The sequence below is a fragment of the Ischnura elegans genome, chromosome 7, assembly GCF_921293095.1.
Source record: "Ischnura elegans chromosome 7, ioIscEleg1.1, whole genome shotgun sequence".
Taxonomy (NCBI): Eukaryota; Metazoa; Arthropoda; class Insecta; order Odonata; family Coenagrionidae; genus Ischnura; species Ischnura elegans.
In genome coordinates, this window is record NC_060252.1 from 84,121,531 (window position 1) to 84,138,989 (window position 17,459).

A 17,459-nucleotide genomic window follows, 5' to 3' on the forward strand; every position below is an offset into this window, starting at 1 on the left:
ATCAGGGGCGGATCCAGGATTTTTTCTGGGGGGCACAAGGGTCTAACAGGCTCATATTTGAGATTAAAAACAAAATTATTTTTTTATTGCCTAAATCGAAAGATTATTACTCCTGGAGTATGTATTTCACGCTTTTAGATTTTTCAATGACGATATCTATTTTTCGCGATTAAATGAAAAGTGAAAAATTTCAAGCGCGCGAAAACGCGACGCGTAAGTAGGAATGATGGGAAAAAGTCCGTGCGACGCATTTCTGGTTCCCCCTCCCGCCTTGTGAGGTTACCTTGATCGAGGCTCTGAGCGCTGATAGGACGCAGGATGCTAGCGGGTAGCTGAGTACCTTGCTGGCTGGTAGCGCTTGGCTTAAAAAAGGTTTATTAATACCTTATCAAACGAAGAAAACTTTCCGACCTAAGCCAGTTTTAATAGGTGACTATTAAGACATGTTTCCCTGAGCTCTGTGCCTCATGCATGCATTGGTAACCTCAGACGATGTATAACTCCTATCCTCTCGTGTAGAAACTAGGTCCCTGTGACGTTACGTGGAGTGGAATCGCATGGGCGCCAATCTGGCCTTTTTCAAATGAGGATAAAATTTGACCCTTGCCATTCGTCAAAACCGGTATTTCAAAAACCAAATAATTTGTACATTAAGAATACACTAATGGTGGGTAACGAATCGCAATCAATGCCTATCGTTTTCTTTGATGAAGGAAACTACCCTATTACTGTACAAAATGTTTTCTTTATTTTGATATGAAAGTTATTAATATTAGATTAAATGATTGGGGCTCGGAAATACAAAAAAAATAAAACGAGAGTAGTTATAACCGTATTAAAATTCTTGTCTATTTTTTAAGCACCTAGGGAGGGGGGGGGGTATGTGCTTACGTGCCCCCCCCCTAAATCTGCCTATGATCTTCATGTAGAATTGACTAAAAATATACAAGTCAATTCAGTAAAATGGTCAATGCTGCGTGATATTTGCTGGTTGTTTCTTACTTTTGGTAGTTTGAATCCTTTTTTTTTTTACCTTAATTATCTGACGTTAGTCAATTGGGGTTACTCGCAATCAACGCAAAACGACAAACAACTAAGGTTATAGAATGATCGTAGGCTTTCCCGGCGTATAGAGTTGTGGAAGGTTACACGGGATTTCCACCGGGTCAGGTTCTCCATCTCGGCTGACGTTTCGATGGGAGAGTTGTCCTTCGTCTGCAGGGCATGAGGACGATGGACAACTCGCCCATCGAAACGTCGGCCGAGATGGAGTTGGAGAACCTGACCCGGTGGAAATCCCGTGTAACCTTCCACAACTAAGGTTCTAGTTTGTATTAGTAGGACCATAGCCCTTGCATGCGATTTCCCAGTTTGCGTTCACCGTTCTCCTGTTCATGGTTTTTTGGTGTCCCATGCATCTAGTGGCGGTAGGACGAACCTCTACTTCATTCAACCATACTTCGTACTCGGTGTGTGGGTCGAAAATAAATTGTTCGAAGGTGAATCACGTGGTCCCTCCGGTGCAAAATATAATCCGTGTTTCGTTTCGTTCCAAAGCTTTAGTTTAGTTTCGACTCGCGGTAGTTTTGACTTCGATTTCGTTTCGACCCTGAGTTTAGCTCCCCTAGTTTAATTCTTTTTCACAAGGGGACTGCATGGAGGAGGCCCAATTCCATCCCATCGAAGGCTGATTTCTGTTGCCACTTCGGCCGCATTTTCATCGGTTTTCAAAATTGTCCAGTGAGTGCAGTGCTATGACGAGTGCACTTTGTTCCAATATTTTTCAGTATGGCCTTTGCAAATGCGAGGAATAGCATTGAAGTTTACATTTAAGTTGACACCTTTCATTATACATGGGCGCACCAAGCGAGGGGTAGGTGGGGGGGGCAGATACCCTCCCCTAGAAGCAAAAATCGCAAGTCTTTAAGCAAAATCAATGCTGAATTGAAACGAAAGCATTCAACAAATTTTCTTTAAACCCACGAAAAATGATATGTATTAGTATACGACATGTAACTAAAACAAAACTATTTTTTCAAGGAAATAACCCCATAAACTAATGTCACAAATTTTTCCCCCCCCTAGACCATGGCTTGCCCCCTCCTAGTTATACGCCCTGGGTATATATCCTGGGTACGCCCTTGTCATTATACCTTATTTCCCCGTGAAACTCGGATCACTTTCTCCGTCAGCCACACGAGTGGAGACTTTTGAAAACCCAGACCCATTTAAATACGCAAAGGGTTACAACACATTTAGAGGCCGAATCGAAGATTCTCTTTCGTAAAATTCGTGCTTTTTCGTTTCGATTCCACATTTCGCTCCCGGGAACGAAACAATTGAAATTTTACTGGTTTTGACTATCGTTTACTTAGTTTCGATTGCCATCCCTGCTTTTGATCTAAATCCGCCCCTGCGCGTAAATAATTTGTCAACTAGGGGTGTGGTCCAGTACACGCGCCCAATGCTCCCGAGTGCTCCCGCTTCAGACGCTACAAATTCGTGGTCCACTTTCTCTCCGATCGCTCCCTGCGCTACCGGTGCTCCACTTACTGGATCACGGCTGGAGCGATTTTAGCATTTTGTTAGTCGTTTGTTTTCCTTGTATCGTCTGCATAAAGGATTGGTGTAGCTCCTTGTTCTTTACTTAGCCTGTTGGAGAGGTCATTAATATAAATAACAAAAAGAATAGGGCCAAGTATCGATCCATGGGGTACACCACAAGAAACCTTATTAATGTTAGATCTGCATTGGACACCATGATCGGACTCTAAAACAGACCAATGCTTGTCCTTAAGATTTTACCCAGTGGTTTGCAAATCCTCTAACACCGAGGTGATAAACTTTAACTAGAAGAGCAGATCATGATACATATAAAACAAGATGAGCCTGAGAAATGAGAAGATCGAATCATTTGACCATTCGCGCGCAAGGTTTGACTCGCGAAGGCACGACGAGGACTTTTTTCAAGGACAAAACCGCTAGAAGGGTGCGGCGACCAGTTGAGAAATTCCTGCAGTGCGCGTCTTGGTGTGGCTTGGATATCATTTCGTGTGAGGAGTTGTTTGGGAATCCTCATCCTCAAAGGAATACTCTTCTGTTTCTCTTGGTAATAAGTACTCTCGAGTCCTAATTGGATTAGCGTGTGTTGAGGTTTTTATGAAGCTAATTCTATGAGGAGTTCTGAGCGCCGCTGACAAAGTGGATATACAGTTGTAGCTGTTTAGTTCAGAAAACGGAAAAAGCGCTGAAGAATCTTCATTACTGCACCTCCCGGTAAGAATTTTACGGATGAAAAAAGTATTACTTTTCTCGCTTGACATAGTAGTGCATGGTTTTCATTGAGATATAAGCCGTTTGGTCGGAAGTGTAGCTTTATGTTGATATTTTATTCTTATTGGATTTCGAGTTATATTTATATTTCGGTTGGCATGAATGCAGCGCATTTATTTAATTTTTACCTGTGAACTTAAATTAACCTCAATTTTTAGTCAGTTTTATCATGTGCATCAGAAAGTTCATGGCGGGAGACGGTTCATGTGGCGTGTATACGGGAAGCAAGGCTGTAGCCAAATATTATTTTCGCGGGGTTGATTTGGAAGGGGTTTAAGGTATCTCCCACACATTCCGGGTGGTTTTGAACCCTTTAGGGCCATCCCCCTTACTCGTTCCGGCTTTAGCGGGCGTCAGGCAGTTACAGAATTATATGGTACTTTCCCGGCGTATCAGTTGAATGAATTGTTATCGGGTCTTCCACCTGTTTGTTTACTTCGTTTCCATTTGAAATATTTTTTTTTCATTTCCCTCTCTATTTTCTCATTTCTTTTAAGTATATATATTCCCTCTTTTCGTCTCTTCCATTTTTTTCTTGATATTTCCTTCCAAATTCAACTATTATGGCAGCACGATAGAAGAAAACGAATTCAGCTGTTAGGGCATCACGAAGATAATTGCGTTAGCTAAGGAGGCGTTCATTAATAGGAAGGAGCTTATGGGATGATTCGCGCGCTTGAAAATGCTCACTTTTCATGTAATCGCGAAAAATAGAAATCGTCATTTAAAAATCTAAAAGCGTGAAATACGTACTCCAGGAGTAATAATCTTTCGATTTAGGCAATAAAAAAATAAAAGGAAACCACCCTATTATGTAACTGCCAAGCATTGGCGTCGCAATCGCTGTTAGCGGCCTTGCATTCTGGTTTGACCGGAGGATGCACCATCATTTATTGGGAATTGGGCATAAACGATCCTATTAGATTGCGAAATACTTTCTGTTTTACATCGCAAGTTAAAATGTATATCACGGAGCAATCGAATGTACCCAGATACGGCGACTGCAATGAGCTCCTTTCCCCTCCCTCCGCCTCCATCCCGTTATCCAGGGTCGGGAAACCCAGGCGACTGCAAGGGAACCTACGTACCAAGGGAACGACCAAACGCCCAAACAGCAAAAAAATGAATGTTTGTTCTCCGATTTTATAAATTAAATATTTTGTATACGACTTTCTTGTGTAAATTTATTTTTACAAACTTTAAAAGTTTAAGCTAACGCAAAAACACAATAAGTATGTATTGCAGTTGTCCCTAGTATTAAGTTTTTTTTGTTAAATATAAGTCTATGCTAAACTAAATAGATTAAAATTTTCATTCAACCCCGACAAATACTTTCTGATAACTCTTTTTAACGAAAAACGCACTCTGCATAGTATGCAAAACAGGTGATGGTGTACTATCGTTTTCAAAAGTATGTAGACACCCAGTAGTCCTACTTAACTGATGGGGCCGGGTCGGTGAAAACTTGTGAGGTTGGCACATAAAGCGACTTGCATCCCTCACTCGTATGCCACCAAGAGTCGACGAGGACGGAGGCGGACGTGGTGTAGCTACCGAAGGTGGAGTCAAACTCCAGGTGCATAAGCCCAATTGGAAATAAGATTAGCGGATGGAATGAACTGAGGTAACTCACGTCCACGATCACATTATGCCGTGGGAGAGTTTTCTTTCAGGCTCCGTGGCGAGGTTTTTCCTATATTTAGATTCATATTTGGACTCGCCGTTTATCTCTTTATAATACGTCGCTCCATGGCCAAGTAGGTCTATACTATGCGCGGTAATTTCGGTTAAGTTCTGGGAGGGTTCGAATCCAAAGTTAAGTTTTTTCTACTTTTTAAAAGAGACATCCTGAAAATCAACATAAGCTATGCAGACGACTCAAGAAAAATTTCGTGCTGAATTTTTTTAAACGACTAAATTTATTAATATGATGACTTTATCTACCTTAACACATATCTAAACCGATTCATTCACGGATAAGAAATAATGGGGGAGAGGGTGAGAGTAGTTGTATCTTCGAGTCTTTTCGGCTAATTACTGTCAAATATACGTTGAGTGTAATTCCTACATTCCACAGAAATTTAAATTCTCAAAAATATTAAGATGCACTCTATTTTAAATCAATTTGATGACCCTAGAGTAAAAAAATAATTGTAATTTGATCGATAATTTTTTTTTTAATTTCTTGTTCTTGGTCACAAAACATGTGGGAAATAACGTGATTAAAAGCGCCAACGCTTTCCTTTCAGTGGAACCACAATTAGTATAAGGACCAGGTGGAAATAAATTGGTTTATTTCATTTGACCTTTGGCAACTTAAGAAAAACACCAAAGTCGGCTTGTTCACCCCACCTAAATATATCGCAGCAAACTCTGGGGTGAGCGCGATTAATAAGTTTGAAGATATGGGTGATATCAATTGCTTTCATAAGTGTAAAATTATAAATAGTATTTCACCATCATTTTAATACATCAGCGTCTACATACTACCCTACAAGCCGCATCAATAGTTGTTTGGCGGGGGGAGTTAGGACGCCTACCGTTTACCAAAAAAAATACTCTTACGAAATTAGGCCTAGCATTTATTAAGGTTCTATATGGTGCGAGTGGAAAAAGAATTCCCATACCTATCCGTTCGGCATGATATCTCTTTATTTATCGTATCGGACCTGGAAACGTAGTGAGGCCCTAATGTGATGTTCTCCGCGTCGCTCATAATGATATCTATTCTCCATTGCTCAAGCAATCTAATTAAGCCTAGCGCGTAGCCTCCGAGTCTCTTGTGGCTCCCAACCAAATTTGTTTAACATCTGTGCTTTCTGTACGCCCGTAGCAGTATTTGAGTGCGAAATAACACCTATCTTTTACTTTCTCGTCCGACAATATTCTCACATTGCGCTGGACTAATTCTAACTTCTTCAGAACTTTATCTTTACTTAATCTATCGCTTTTATGTTGAAGCTATCCAAAGCACATGCATAGGGATAGTTATACGACCTTCGCAAGAAATTTAGCGCCATTGGTATTTATGTATATACTAATGAACAAATCATGTCTAGTCCGGTAATAATGAATGTAAATGACCTTTTGAGTACGTTTTACAGTTTTCTCTGTCTCTTAGGGACCCTCCTAACGTCGTTGTTGTACCACCGAGGTTTTTTGCTATCAATTTCGGTTTTTACGGATTATATAAGTTGATGTAGAATTTCAAAGAAGCATTTACATGATACGTCGGTGATTTTATTATCTGCTTTAGCTACGTAGTTCGTCTACGATTTATCAAACTTCTTGCCAAATTTAATGAAGTTGCATGTATCAAATAAATATTCCGTTTTGGTTTTACGAATGAGTCTACTCCGATTTTAAAGGTTGCAAAAATTACTCTGTGATCACTTAAACCGTCAATAACATTCATTTGTTTTATCAACTTATGGTGGCTTAATCCTAATAAGACTAATATTTTATTTCCTCTCATAGTAGTAGTGTGAGTGAATTGCTTATGCGTTGTAAGATCATGCTAATTTATTTCCCTATTCTTTGAATTCGATTTTCAGGGTAAGAATCCCTATTTACAGATGGGAGATTAAAGGCTCCCCTAATAATTATTACACCTTAGCTGCTTCCCAAAATAAATGCAGATATTTGATAATCTAATTGGTAAATAATATCAATTTCTGAGGTTGGAGGTCTATAAAAAGAGCTAATATGTAATATTCTGTATGCTTGATCTTTGCGCTCTTGTTTTTAATGCTGCGACAATTAACTACGGCAAACTTGATGTCATATTTAGTAGATTTATTTTCGGTATATTCGTTTCCACGCTTGCAGTCTAAGTAGGCGAATTACGCAGGAAATGCTTATTGCATTGGTTTTATTTATTCCCTGTAGTACGCGTTTCGGAATTTTCTTTTTTTTCGGCATTACCGCCAGTGGTTAATTTGACGTTAAAAGTTTCGTAAAGCGTATTGCATCGGAGGCTACTTTTAATTACATAAAATCAGTCGTTTACAAAAAAATTCAGTGCTACCTTTTTCTTGCGTCATCTGCATAGATTGTTGATGTTCAGTATGTCTCTTTAAAAAGTGAAAAAGTATAATACATCCGGATTCGAACCCTTTCTGAACTTTACCGTAACCGATGCGCGCGGTATAGACCTACTCGACCACGGAACCACGAATTGGTGATAGGTAAACGGTGAGTCGAACTTGAATCTAAATATAGGAAAAACCTCGCCACGGAGCCCGAAAGAATACACTCCCACGGCATAACCTGAGCGTGGAAGTGAGTTACCTCAGTGATTCCATCGTCTAATCTTATTTCCAATTGGGCTTATCCTCCTGAAGTTTGACTCAAGCTTCGGTGGCTAGTTCGCGTCCGCCTCCATCCTCGTCGGCTCTTGGTGGCATACGAGTGAGGGATGCAAGTCGCTTTATGTGCCAACCTCACAAGTTTTCACCGACCCGGCCCCGTCAGTTAAGTAGGACTACTGGGTGTCTACATACTTTTGCAAAACTCAAAACTCACTATTTTAAAGTTAAAAAGAAATCTACATGCACTCAGTGGCGCAGCGAGGGGGGTGGTTTTGGGGGTTAAAACCCCCCCATTGCTCAGAGAAATATTTAAGTTTAACCCATTTTACTTAATTGGATTGATATTACTAATAGTATAGTGTAAGGATTAATAAAATATCCATCAAAAAGCCGTAAAAATCGCCATTTTGAACCGTTTATCTTAAAATTCCGCAATTTAATAATCTCGCACCTACCGCTTATCTTGGTGGGTATTCCATACCACCACACATCCCGGTATTAGTTGCACCTAACCCCCCCCCCCCCCACAGCCTTAATTCCTGGCCGCGCCCCGACCCTGGACCCCCCTGTTTAATTTGGAGGTATTACCAAACCCCCCTGTAGGGAGGCGACCAGGGCCGGTTTAAGCGGTAAGCAAAGTACGCGGCCGCATAAGACGCCCAAGCGCTCAGTCCAATATAATATGTATATAAGTGGTTTTTAATCTCTAACAATATCGTATCCAGTATATAAGAGCAAGCACGCTTTAAGTTCACGCTGATATATAAGTCTCGACCCTTACTCCGAATGTATTTGTATTTCATTTAAAAATGTATCCTGAGAGAATCCCTACTACATCTCAGGTTATTACTGAGGGGGTGAGGAGTGGAACGCTGTGTTCGCTTACACTAGAAAAATGTCTAGAACCGGCCCTGGGGGCGACACATTAGCGGTTTGCCTTGAGACAGCCGTACCATTACCCATTCGCAGCATGCGATGCAAGAATGTTCTATGACCTATTTCCTGCCTCGTGAGCGTAGCCTCTGAATTTATTTCTGCAGCTTGAACTAGGAGACTAATTTCTACCGCTAGATGATGAATGTGATAATAGACGACCGCTACCGCTCGAGCCTTCTCCTGCCCCAGTTATCCCCTCTGGACTCAATTGAGAAATTGACCCTCCACCTATTACTTCCTAACATCTGCCTTTTACCATCGTGCCCCGCTTAATCCTTAGTTACTCACTAAGCGGGGATTTTTCCATATTTATATTACATTTCGAAATAGAGCGTTTAATGCGCATAGATCACTGGTGGTACACTTTGGGTTTCTATTTCTGTACTTTTTCCTCGGCCAAGAACATTATCGTATGCAATTCCTTAAGAAAAATTATTCGAAGTGTTCATCACGAAATTTGCATATTAATATGATTTAATTTTGTTTATAAATAAAAGACAAAAATATTTAAAGTGCTTTTATGTATGATAAGTTACCTAAATGCGATAAAAGACCCTAAAATATTAATGTATATTTAGGAAAACCAACAATATTAAAGTGCGGATAAATCACCGCAAACGTGCACTGGCGCTATCCTCGCCGGTACGTGCAGCTAAGGGTCAATCGAGATAAAATTCTAAAAGACGCCTAAGCAAGGGCGTGCCCAGGATCAAAACTAGCGGGGGGCAAGGCGAGGTCGTTCGACTGGTAACACAGAAAAGGTTAAGGAAACCAAAAGATAATTATATCAGTGCTTTATTAGTTATTAAAATTATTTGCTCGAAAAAAAATTTTATTTTAATTACGTGTTTTATAATAATATCACTTTTCATGAATTTAAAGAAAATTTGTTCAAAATTTCCGTGTTGAACTAAATTTACTTTTGCTTCTAGGGGAGGCAGTTGCCCCCCGCTGGGTACGCCCATGTGTCTAAGGCTTGTAGGCATCATTAAAAAATAACGCTAAGGAATTTCCCAATGCTCAATTAACTAACCTAATTACAATAGAAAAAATAAAATGATGGTCCAGGGTTGGAGGAGATTTCACATTACTCCAAAGCCATTCCCCTTGTTCTACGTATTCTGATACCATGCAATCATCATTACAATTTATTCCGACACTTTTACCACCCTGAAGCGTCAACTTTAAAAACTTGCATTATGCAGCATTTTAACCCACGTCTAATAATTTCCCTCGTCCCGTTTATTAACTCTCGCAAATCATACAAGGGTGCACACTCTCAGTGCGGGTGTAAATTTTGAGTTCATATTAATAATTAATTTCATGTTTAAATGAGCACTTTAAATTGAGCATAAGGCATAAATTAAAATTAACTGCCTTTCTTCGAATCCGATGTGAGTAATATGCCTTTCGAACCTTCTACAGATAGCAAGAGTCCACACCAAAAGCAATGTCGAAGGGCTCCGCACTACAATAATACTATAAAACGACCGTTGTCAGCAGGCCTTTAAATATGTATGGGAGGTTAGGAAGTGGAGGCCATGGATCATCGACGGCTCTTACCTAGAAATAGAGTTTTTTAGTCATTAAAAGAGTCCGTTTCCCTAATTTAAGCACACGATTTAAGTCCATTCTCCGTAGTAGTATATGGAATGCACTCAAAGAAAGAAACCTTTCAGCGCACCTCTTGCAGTGCCCAGCGATTGCATAATAAGAGTCATTCGTAACAATAGTTATAAATTTTACTTTCTGGTGATTATTTTCTATCACTATTATATCTGTTATCCACGTATAAAAGTGAATGAGACCATATTGCATCCACACGCTTGCCGCGTCGCCGTACTCTCTGCCATGATGAACTCCAAGCTGTGATTGAAAGTGGCTCCTTTCCCCCTCAACCAGTTTTTAGTGTTGACGAGATGATAAGGTTTTGGAAAAGGATGCAATCTCGTTCATTCATTTTCTGGGAAGGAAAACCTGGGTCAGGTTTCAAGGATATTAAAGACTGTTTCACGTAGCTGATAATGCCTCGGAGGACTTCAAATTAAAATGATTTATCTTCTATATTATTTCTACTGTATAGATACCTTATTCTCAACTTAATCGCAACCAAACTCTACAAATGAGGTACCAAAATGCACAGAATTTATCAGAGAACATGCGACGTCATATCTTACTTCCTAAATATTGCTATTGTTTCCTAAAATTGGTTTTTAAATAATAAAAAAAAAACAAAAACCGGTAAATATTCCTGACGTTAACGGCGCACAAACTGATACATTTGTTCATTTGCAACAATATCTCGCATTCTTTAAATGACTTTTATCAAAATGCGGCGGATTCCACATTCAAGTCTCCTGTTGATACGTAAGTATGAGTCATCATGTGCGTTTAACAGAGGATAGTGTAATTACTTCCAATGTTGTGTTTAAAGGGGTCCTTTGACCTCAATTTGTACATGAACATTCCAATTAAATTTGTACATAAGACTCTGCCTTTTTTTTCTACATTTTAAAATTAGAAACGCGCCTATCCCTCTGTGGACCTGCATTGAAAAGAGCGGGGGAAGCCCGCTGGGAGCGGGCGCAGCACGCTCGTCATTCATTAACTCCGCTAGCTATGAAATGGCATTCAGAGTAGCATTTGCCTGTCATTTCGATGAGCGACAAAAGGCGTGAGTGACACAATAATTGTATTTAGACTGGTTTGAAAAATCGTCAACTGCCGGCAATGCATTACGAACACTTGAGATAACATATGTTAGGCCACCCGCACGGTAAGAGGGAATTTTAAAAGCCGGTACGAATTTTTTTTAACGTGAACAAAAGTCTCTAAATGCGTGCCTACTATCTTTAAAGGTATTTTAAACTATAAGCATTAATATAGATAAGGTCTTCTAAGGCTATTTACGGGATTATTTATGGTTTAGAGGAAATTCGATACCCAACACCTATGCTACCAGGAAGGCATCCCTATCTTCCCAAGTTAAAACGCTCTCGTATAACGCAAATTCGTATAGCGCAAAGACCCCAAGGAACGCATCCCTTGCGCTATATGAGGCATGGGTGTACAATGTACATGGCTGACAGCATAAGTTTATGCTTGAATTTTTTCGCAGGAAAAACATAGACAATAGAGTAGTTTCCTTCATCAAAGAAAACGATAGGCATTGATTGCGATTCGTTACCCACCATTAGTGTATTCATAATACAAAAATTATTTGGTTTTTTAAATACCGGTTTAGACGAATGGCAAGGGTCAAATTTTATCCTCATTTGAAAAAGGCCAGATTGGCGCCCATGCGATTCCACTCCGCGTGACGTCACAGGGACCTAGTTTCTATACGAGAAGATAGGAGTTATACATCGTCTGAGGTTACCAATGCATTCATGAGGCGCAGAGCTCAGGGAAACATGTCTTAATAATCACCTATTAAAACTGGCTAAGGTCGGAAAGTTTTCTTCGTTTGATAAGGTATTAATAAACCTTTTTTAAGCCAAGCGCTACCATTCAGCAAGGTACTCTGCTATCCGCTAGCATCCTGCGTCCTATCAGCGCTCAGAGCCTCGATCAAGGTCACTTCACAAGGAGAGAGGGGGAACCAGAAATGCGTCGCACGGACTTTCCTACTTACGCGTCGCGTTTTTGCGCGCTTGAAATTTTTCACTTTTCATTTAATCGCGAAAAATAGATATCGTCATTTAAAAATCTAAAAGCGCGAAATACGTACTCCAGGAGTAATAATCTTTCGATTTAGGCAATAAAAAAATAATAGGAAACCACCATATTCAATTGAATAGAAACAGCTTGGAGTAAAACTACATTAAAGAGTATAAGTTTTATGCAACTAAAACACTTTATCAATACCCTTTCCAAAAATAATGTCTAGTCTAAATTCATAAAGCAAAAAGAAGAGTTACTTCAAAAATAAAAACATTACGCACTGCTGTAAGTGAATAAACTGCCGCCCTTGAAGGCGCCCCTTGGACTGCGATGCCCCTACGCACGTGCCTATTTTGCCTTACGGTAAATCCGGCCCTGACTAGGGGGTGGGGGGCAAGCCATGGTTGTTCAGTTGTAACATTTAAGTATGGAAAAGATGAATGAAACTAACATTTTAAGAAAACTAAAACAGCGTTTCATTAGTTTTTTAAAATTATTTGCTAGAAAAAATATATTTTAGATTTATATTTCTAATGTTAACATCATTTTTCGTGGATTTAAAGAAAATTTGTTGAAAACTTTCGTTCCGATCCAGTCCTGATTTTCCTTAAAGACTTTTGCGATTTTTGCTTTTAGGGGGGGGGGGGGGGGCAGCTGCCCCCTCCTGCTTCTCGCTGGGTATGCCCATGCCGCAAGTTACTTTTTGAGATACGGTAGTTGAAATTACATACCGTATGCATACTGTTAAGAAGTTTTATTTATGAAAAACACCAGTCCAGTAGGGGGTCCACTACTTTCTGCAGCGCCTTGGTGGTATGCAATTCCCCTTCACAGATAATGCGACAGATTAAACGAGTTGTTTTTAGATATTCTCCAGTTAAACTTTGTTTGTTGCCTTTCCCTCCCCACTCGCCCCTAATCTGCCCCTACGTAGCACCCAATGACGTTAGCGACTTTCACAGATCCTCATAGGGCAGGGGTAGGCAACCTTTTCATGCCTGCAGGCCGCATATTTAAATGGATATGGATGCGTGCGACCAGTAGCGTACCCAGGATTTTGAAATGGGGGTTTACCGAAGATTTCGGGGCCCTTCCGGGGAACACCCCAGAGCAAAGGGTTTTTGATGATGAAAACGTGATTTTTAGAACTCAAGAAGAGTTACTCTGTACGAATATCGATGAAAGTAAAATTTTTTTTTTATTCACAGAGGACATCTAATTCGCTTTTGGTGACTCTTTTAAGGCTCAAGGGGGGAGGGGTTTTAACCTGGGAAACCCAACCCATAGCTACGCCACTGGGTGGGACACAGATACACTTATATTTCTGATGATAATTTTATGAGTAAATGATTGGTATGCTGAATTTAATTCATTACGAACAAAGTGCCTCCATCATGTGTTACAATTTTTTAGAGTATCATACTCTTCTGAGCAATTTTAGTTGATTTATATACTTAATCTGCAAAAATAATGGCTTAAGTTTACTTTCTTTCAGGTTTAAAATCAATAAACTAAGGAATGGGGTTCCCAGATGATGATAAAATTTTCAGATCTCCCTTTGCAGAGATTGGGAAGGAGATTGTTATACCAGATGTCTCTCTTCCGACTTTCCTTTTCCAATCAATAAGACTGAATAGTGACATCCACGGAGATCGACCTATTGTGGTAATTATATTGTCTTCTTTACCATGCCTACCAACATTTCGTTGCTTTAATTTAATGGATTCTTCTTGTTCATCTTTGTCTCCAAATTTTTCACTCTTCAATAGCTGCCAAATAATCTCTTTTTTTAATGTCTAATATATCTGGAATGAAAGTAAATTCTGTCGATATCTTTTCATCTAAAACATCTTGCTTCCTTTAAAATGTAAATTAACTGGTAAATTACATATGTTGTTCAAATAAACTAAAAATATGTAGATAAATGAGGTGTTTCAATGCATTCATTGCCAAGCATGTCAACGGATGTGGTCTATGTCAGTCTGACATATTGGACCACATCAATTGACTTGAGTCTCCTTTCCTGTGATTTGGACCTTATAATCTATCCCACTTCGGTTCCAAATATGTAGGTATTAAGCTGGATCCCCTGAAGGATTGACTCCACAGTTAGTCTGTTTAAACTTGCATTTTTCAATGAATCTGTTAAAGCCATTCAATGTGCCAACTTGCACCCATAATTACCCTGATTTGAAGAGGCTTTCCTGGGTAATTGTAGCACTCATGACAGGCACGTACAATGGGGAAAAAGTAATCTGACAGAAATGAATGGCATCAGAGGTACTATAGGTCTGTTAAAAAATCACTTGCTTTTAATGGTATGTTACTCTTTGGCCAAATTTCTAATAGAGAAATTCAAACAAATATGATAGTCCTCGTATTATTTTCAATGTTATAGTCAGGGATGGAGTGCCCACAGCTTGCTTGCCCGGATTGTAGCTTACAGTGGTCACCTGAAAGCTAGCACATTATATTCATCTTCAAGTGATGATGACTTGTTAACGTTCTATTGAACATTATTAGCAAAAATTCCATTTCCTCTTCCCACTCTCATTCACTTCTCTAATGTTCAGCCACGCCAAACAATTCACTCTAAGTCTCTGACAACTACGATGAGAAAATGAATCAGATGTGACATACTTATATTTTCCTTTCTTCTTTCCCTAGTATTTCTTTCTATGACTAGTTAATAATGTGCCATCAGCAAGGAAACTGATTTTCCCCCTTGCTAGTAGTAGTGGTAAAAACTTTGTTGGGATACTTTTCCCCCCCATAGAAATATTGTAAATATTTTGTTCAATGTGCTCTGGGATTTGAATGATTTTGAGGATCTAATATTTTCAGATTGATGCCCTCCGCAACCAGGCAGTTTATTTCAAGGAGTTTGAGCCCCTGTCCAAGCAATTTGCCAGTGCTCTTACCAGAATTGGGTTCAAGAAAGGAGATGTTTTGTTCTATTTGACCTATAATTCTTCCCTCATGTACTTGCTGCATGTTGGAGTGTGGCTTTGTGGTGGTGCAACCAGAGGATATTACCAGCGAGAAGAGAAAGGTTAGTCTTTTTTTTCTAACTTTAATGCTTCATTTGAATCCATATCTCGATTTTCTTTCAGATGGGTGCAACCAAATGAGATTTGGTCAAAAATATTTTTCGTTGGATGTGGGAAAACTGCCAAAGGCAAATTTATTGGTGTGATGTTTTACAATAATGGCAATTAAATAAATTTATGATTTTTCCTTCATAAAAGTCATATTCAAGCAGCATCATTAGTCCATGAATTTAACCACTAAATGTAATTTCAGTACGGGGCAAAATTTGATCATGAATGAAATAAAATCAAGTATGTACTCGAAATAATAAAAAAATATGAAATCTCACAAACTTCTTGGAACCGGCCTCGTCAGCATTCATGAATCCCTCTAAATGGCTTGCCAGTGAGATGGCTAAGGGTATAAGGTCTGCAACGGTGCCTGTGGAGGCTGCAGAGAATTTCAATCCAAGTATATGTACCTCCTTAGTCTTTACCATGTAATAACTCAAGTGCATCTTCAAGGCATTCTAGCAAACTGGAATGTACCTACATTTGATCAAAGTGCTCATACACTGATGCGACCCTTCTACGCCATGTAAAACAAAACAAATTGCTTAGTGCTCTGTCGCGCTGAAGAATATGAATAAAATTTATGGATAACAATATGTAGTGGTTTGTATATAGTAAGTGACTGTCTTAGTATATTTAAACCTTGGGCTGTGGGAGCTCGTGGTTTCAGCTACCAGCCTGTGCGGCACAGGAGCAAGAAATATTTTTTCCCCTCAAGCCTGGCCTCATAAGGAGTGAAACCTTATAATTTGGTGTGACTCTACCTTCTTTTTTTATCGAGGCATGGGCCAACATTTTGGGTACTTGTCGCAGGTACCTACTATATCAATGGTGTGGAGCAGGGACACAGCTAAGAATTAAGGCTATAGGTGCAACTAATACTTGGGAGTCTGGGGGTATTGCATACCTGCCAGGCATAGGCGGATCCAGGGGGGGGGGCACGTGCCCCCCCCCCAGACCCTCAAAAATATGCAAGATTTTTAATACGGTCCCATTATCATTGCATTCGTTTTGTATTACGAGGTATCCTTGTGCCCCACCCAGAACAAAATCCTGGATACGGCCTTGCTTGTGCCCCTCCCAGAAAAAAATCCTGGATCCGCCCCTGCTGCCAGAGTAAGCAGGAGTTGTGGGGGGGCCCTCCTCCTGAATAAAATTAAGAATGATGGTTCAAAATGGCGAGTTTTACGGCTTTCTGAGGGATATTTGATTAATCCTAACACTATGCTATAAGTAATACTGATCCAATTAAGGAAAATGGATTAAACTTAAAAATTTCTCTGAGCTCTGGGGGGGGGGGGGGGATTTATTTCCCAAAACACCCCCCTCGCTGCACCACTGTTGTGGAGTGGGTAGGAAATAATATGAAAGGGGCAGAATGATAGGAAATTCCATGAGGTGCTCCCAGCCATGAGGGCTGGCCCGGGAGAGTTAAGCCCCTTAGTGATCTTTACAGTGAGGAAAGTGCCCAAGAGCAAGATGTTTGAGTGGCAATAAAAATTTTGAGAAACTGCTGCAGGTAGTCAAGCAATGGTCAAACCTTTAAAAATGTTTTTCCCTCAGTCTAAGGGTTAGGGGTTGCTTAGAGAATCATGGCATTCATTGGAAGGTTAGAAGAATATAGGTATATTTTCAGCAGCAGGAATGAAGATAAAATGTGCCGACATCTGTTTTATTTCAAAATATTGGTCCATATAAGTATTCCATTATCTTAAATATTGTACATTCTTAATATCTATGATTCAGTCACTTGTGAACGACTTATCCCAGCTGTGGGGTTTATGTACCCAATTTACCTTTGAAGTATGTATCTTAATTTATAATTTGACCTGCCTTATGTTTGTAATCCAAACCAACGGGGCCAATAAAGATTATTATTATTATTATTATTATTATTTACTAAAATCAAAGGGTCTACTAGCTTCCCTCATCGGAATTTCGTTTTTTGACTTTAAGTTCCCTTGCTCAGTATATAATATTGCTTATTTTAGGACATCTATACTGTATGCAGGGGCAGGTTCAGCATCAAACTTGGGAAGTTATCATGGCCTTAGTCTGCAGAGTATGGAATACCCCCTGGAAGAGAGTGGTGTTTTCCCATGTAAATGTTTTTTAA

The 17,459-nt window shown here is 39.7% G+C and overlaps 1 protein-coding gene across 2 annotated transcripts in view; it reads left to right on the forward strand.

Annotated features, from left to right (window-relative positions):
- Positions 1 to 17,459, forward strand: part of LOC124162346 (luciferin 4-monooxygenase-like) — a 33,724-nt gene that overhangs the window by 289 nt on the left and 15,976 nt on the right. The window contains exons 1-3 of one of the 2 annotated variants that reach the window (XM_046538851.1): positions 3,014 to 3,276; positions 13,738 to 13,907; positions 15,087 to 15,294. In XM_046538851.1, the coding sequence (XP_046394807.1) occupies positions 13,761 to 13,907; positions 15,087 to 15,294 (355 nt within the window). In that variant the 5' untranslated portion in view covers positions 3,014 to 3,276; positions 13,738 to 13,760. Of the gene's footprint in view, positions 1 to 3,013; positions 3,277 to 13,737; positions 13,908 to 15,086; positions 15,295 to 17,459 lie in introns of those variants that run through there. The other variant, XM_046538852.1, reaches the window with a different exon arrangement.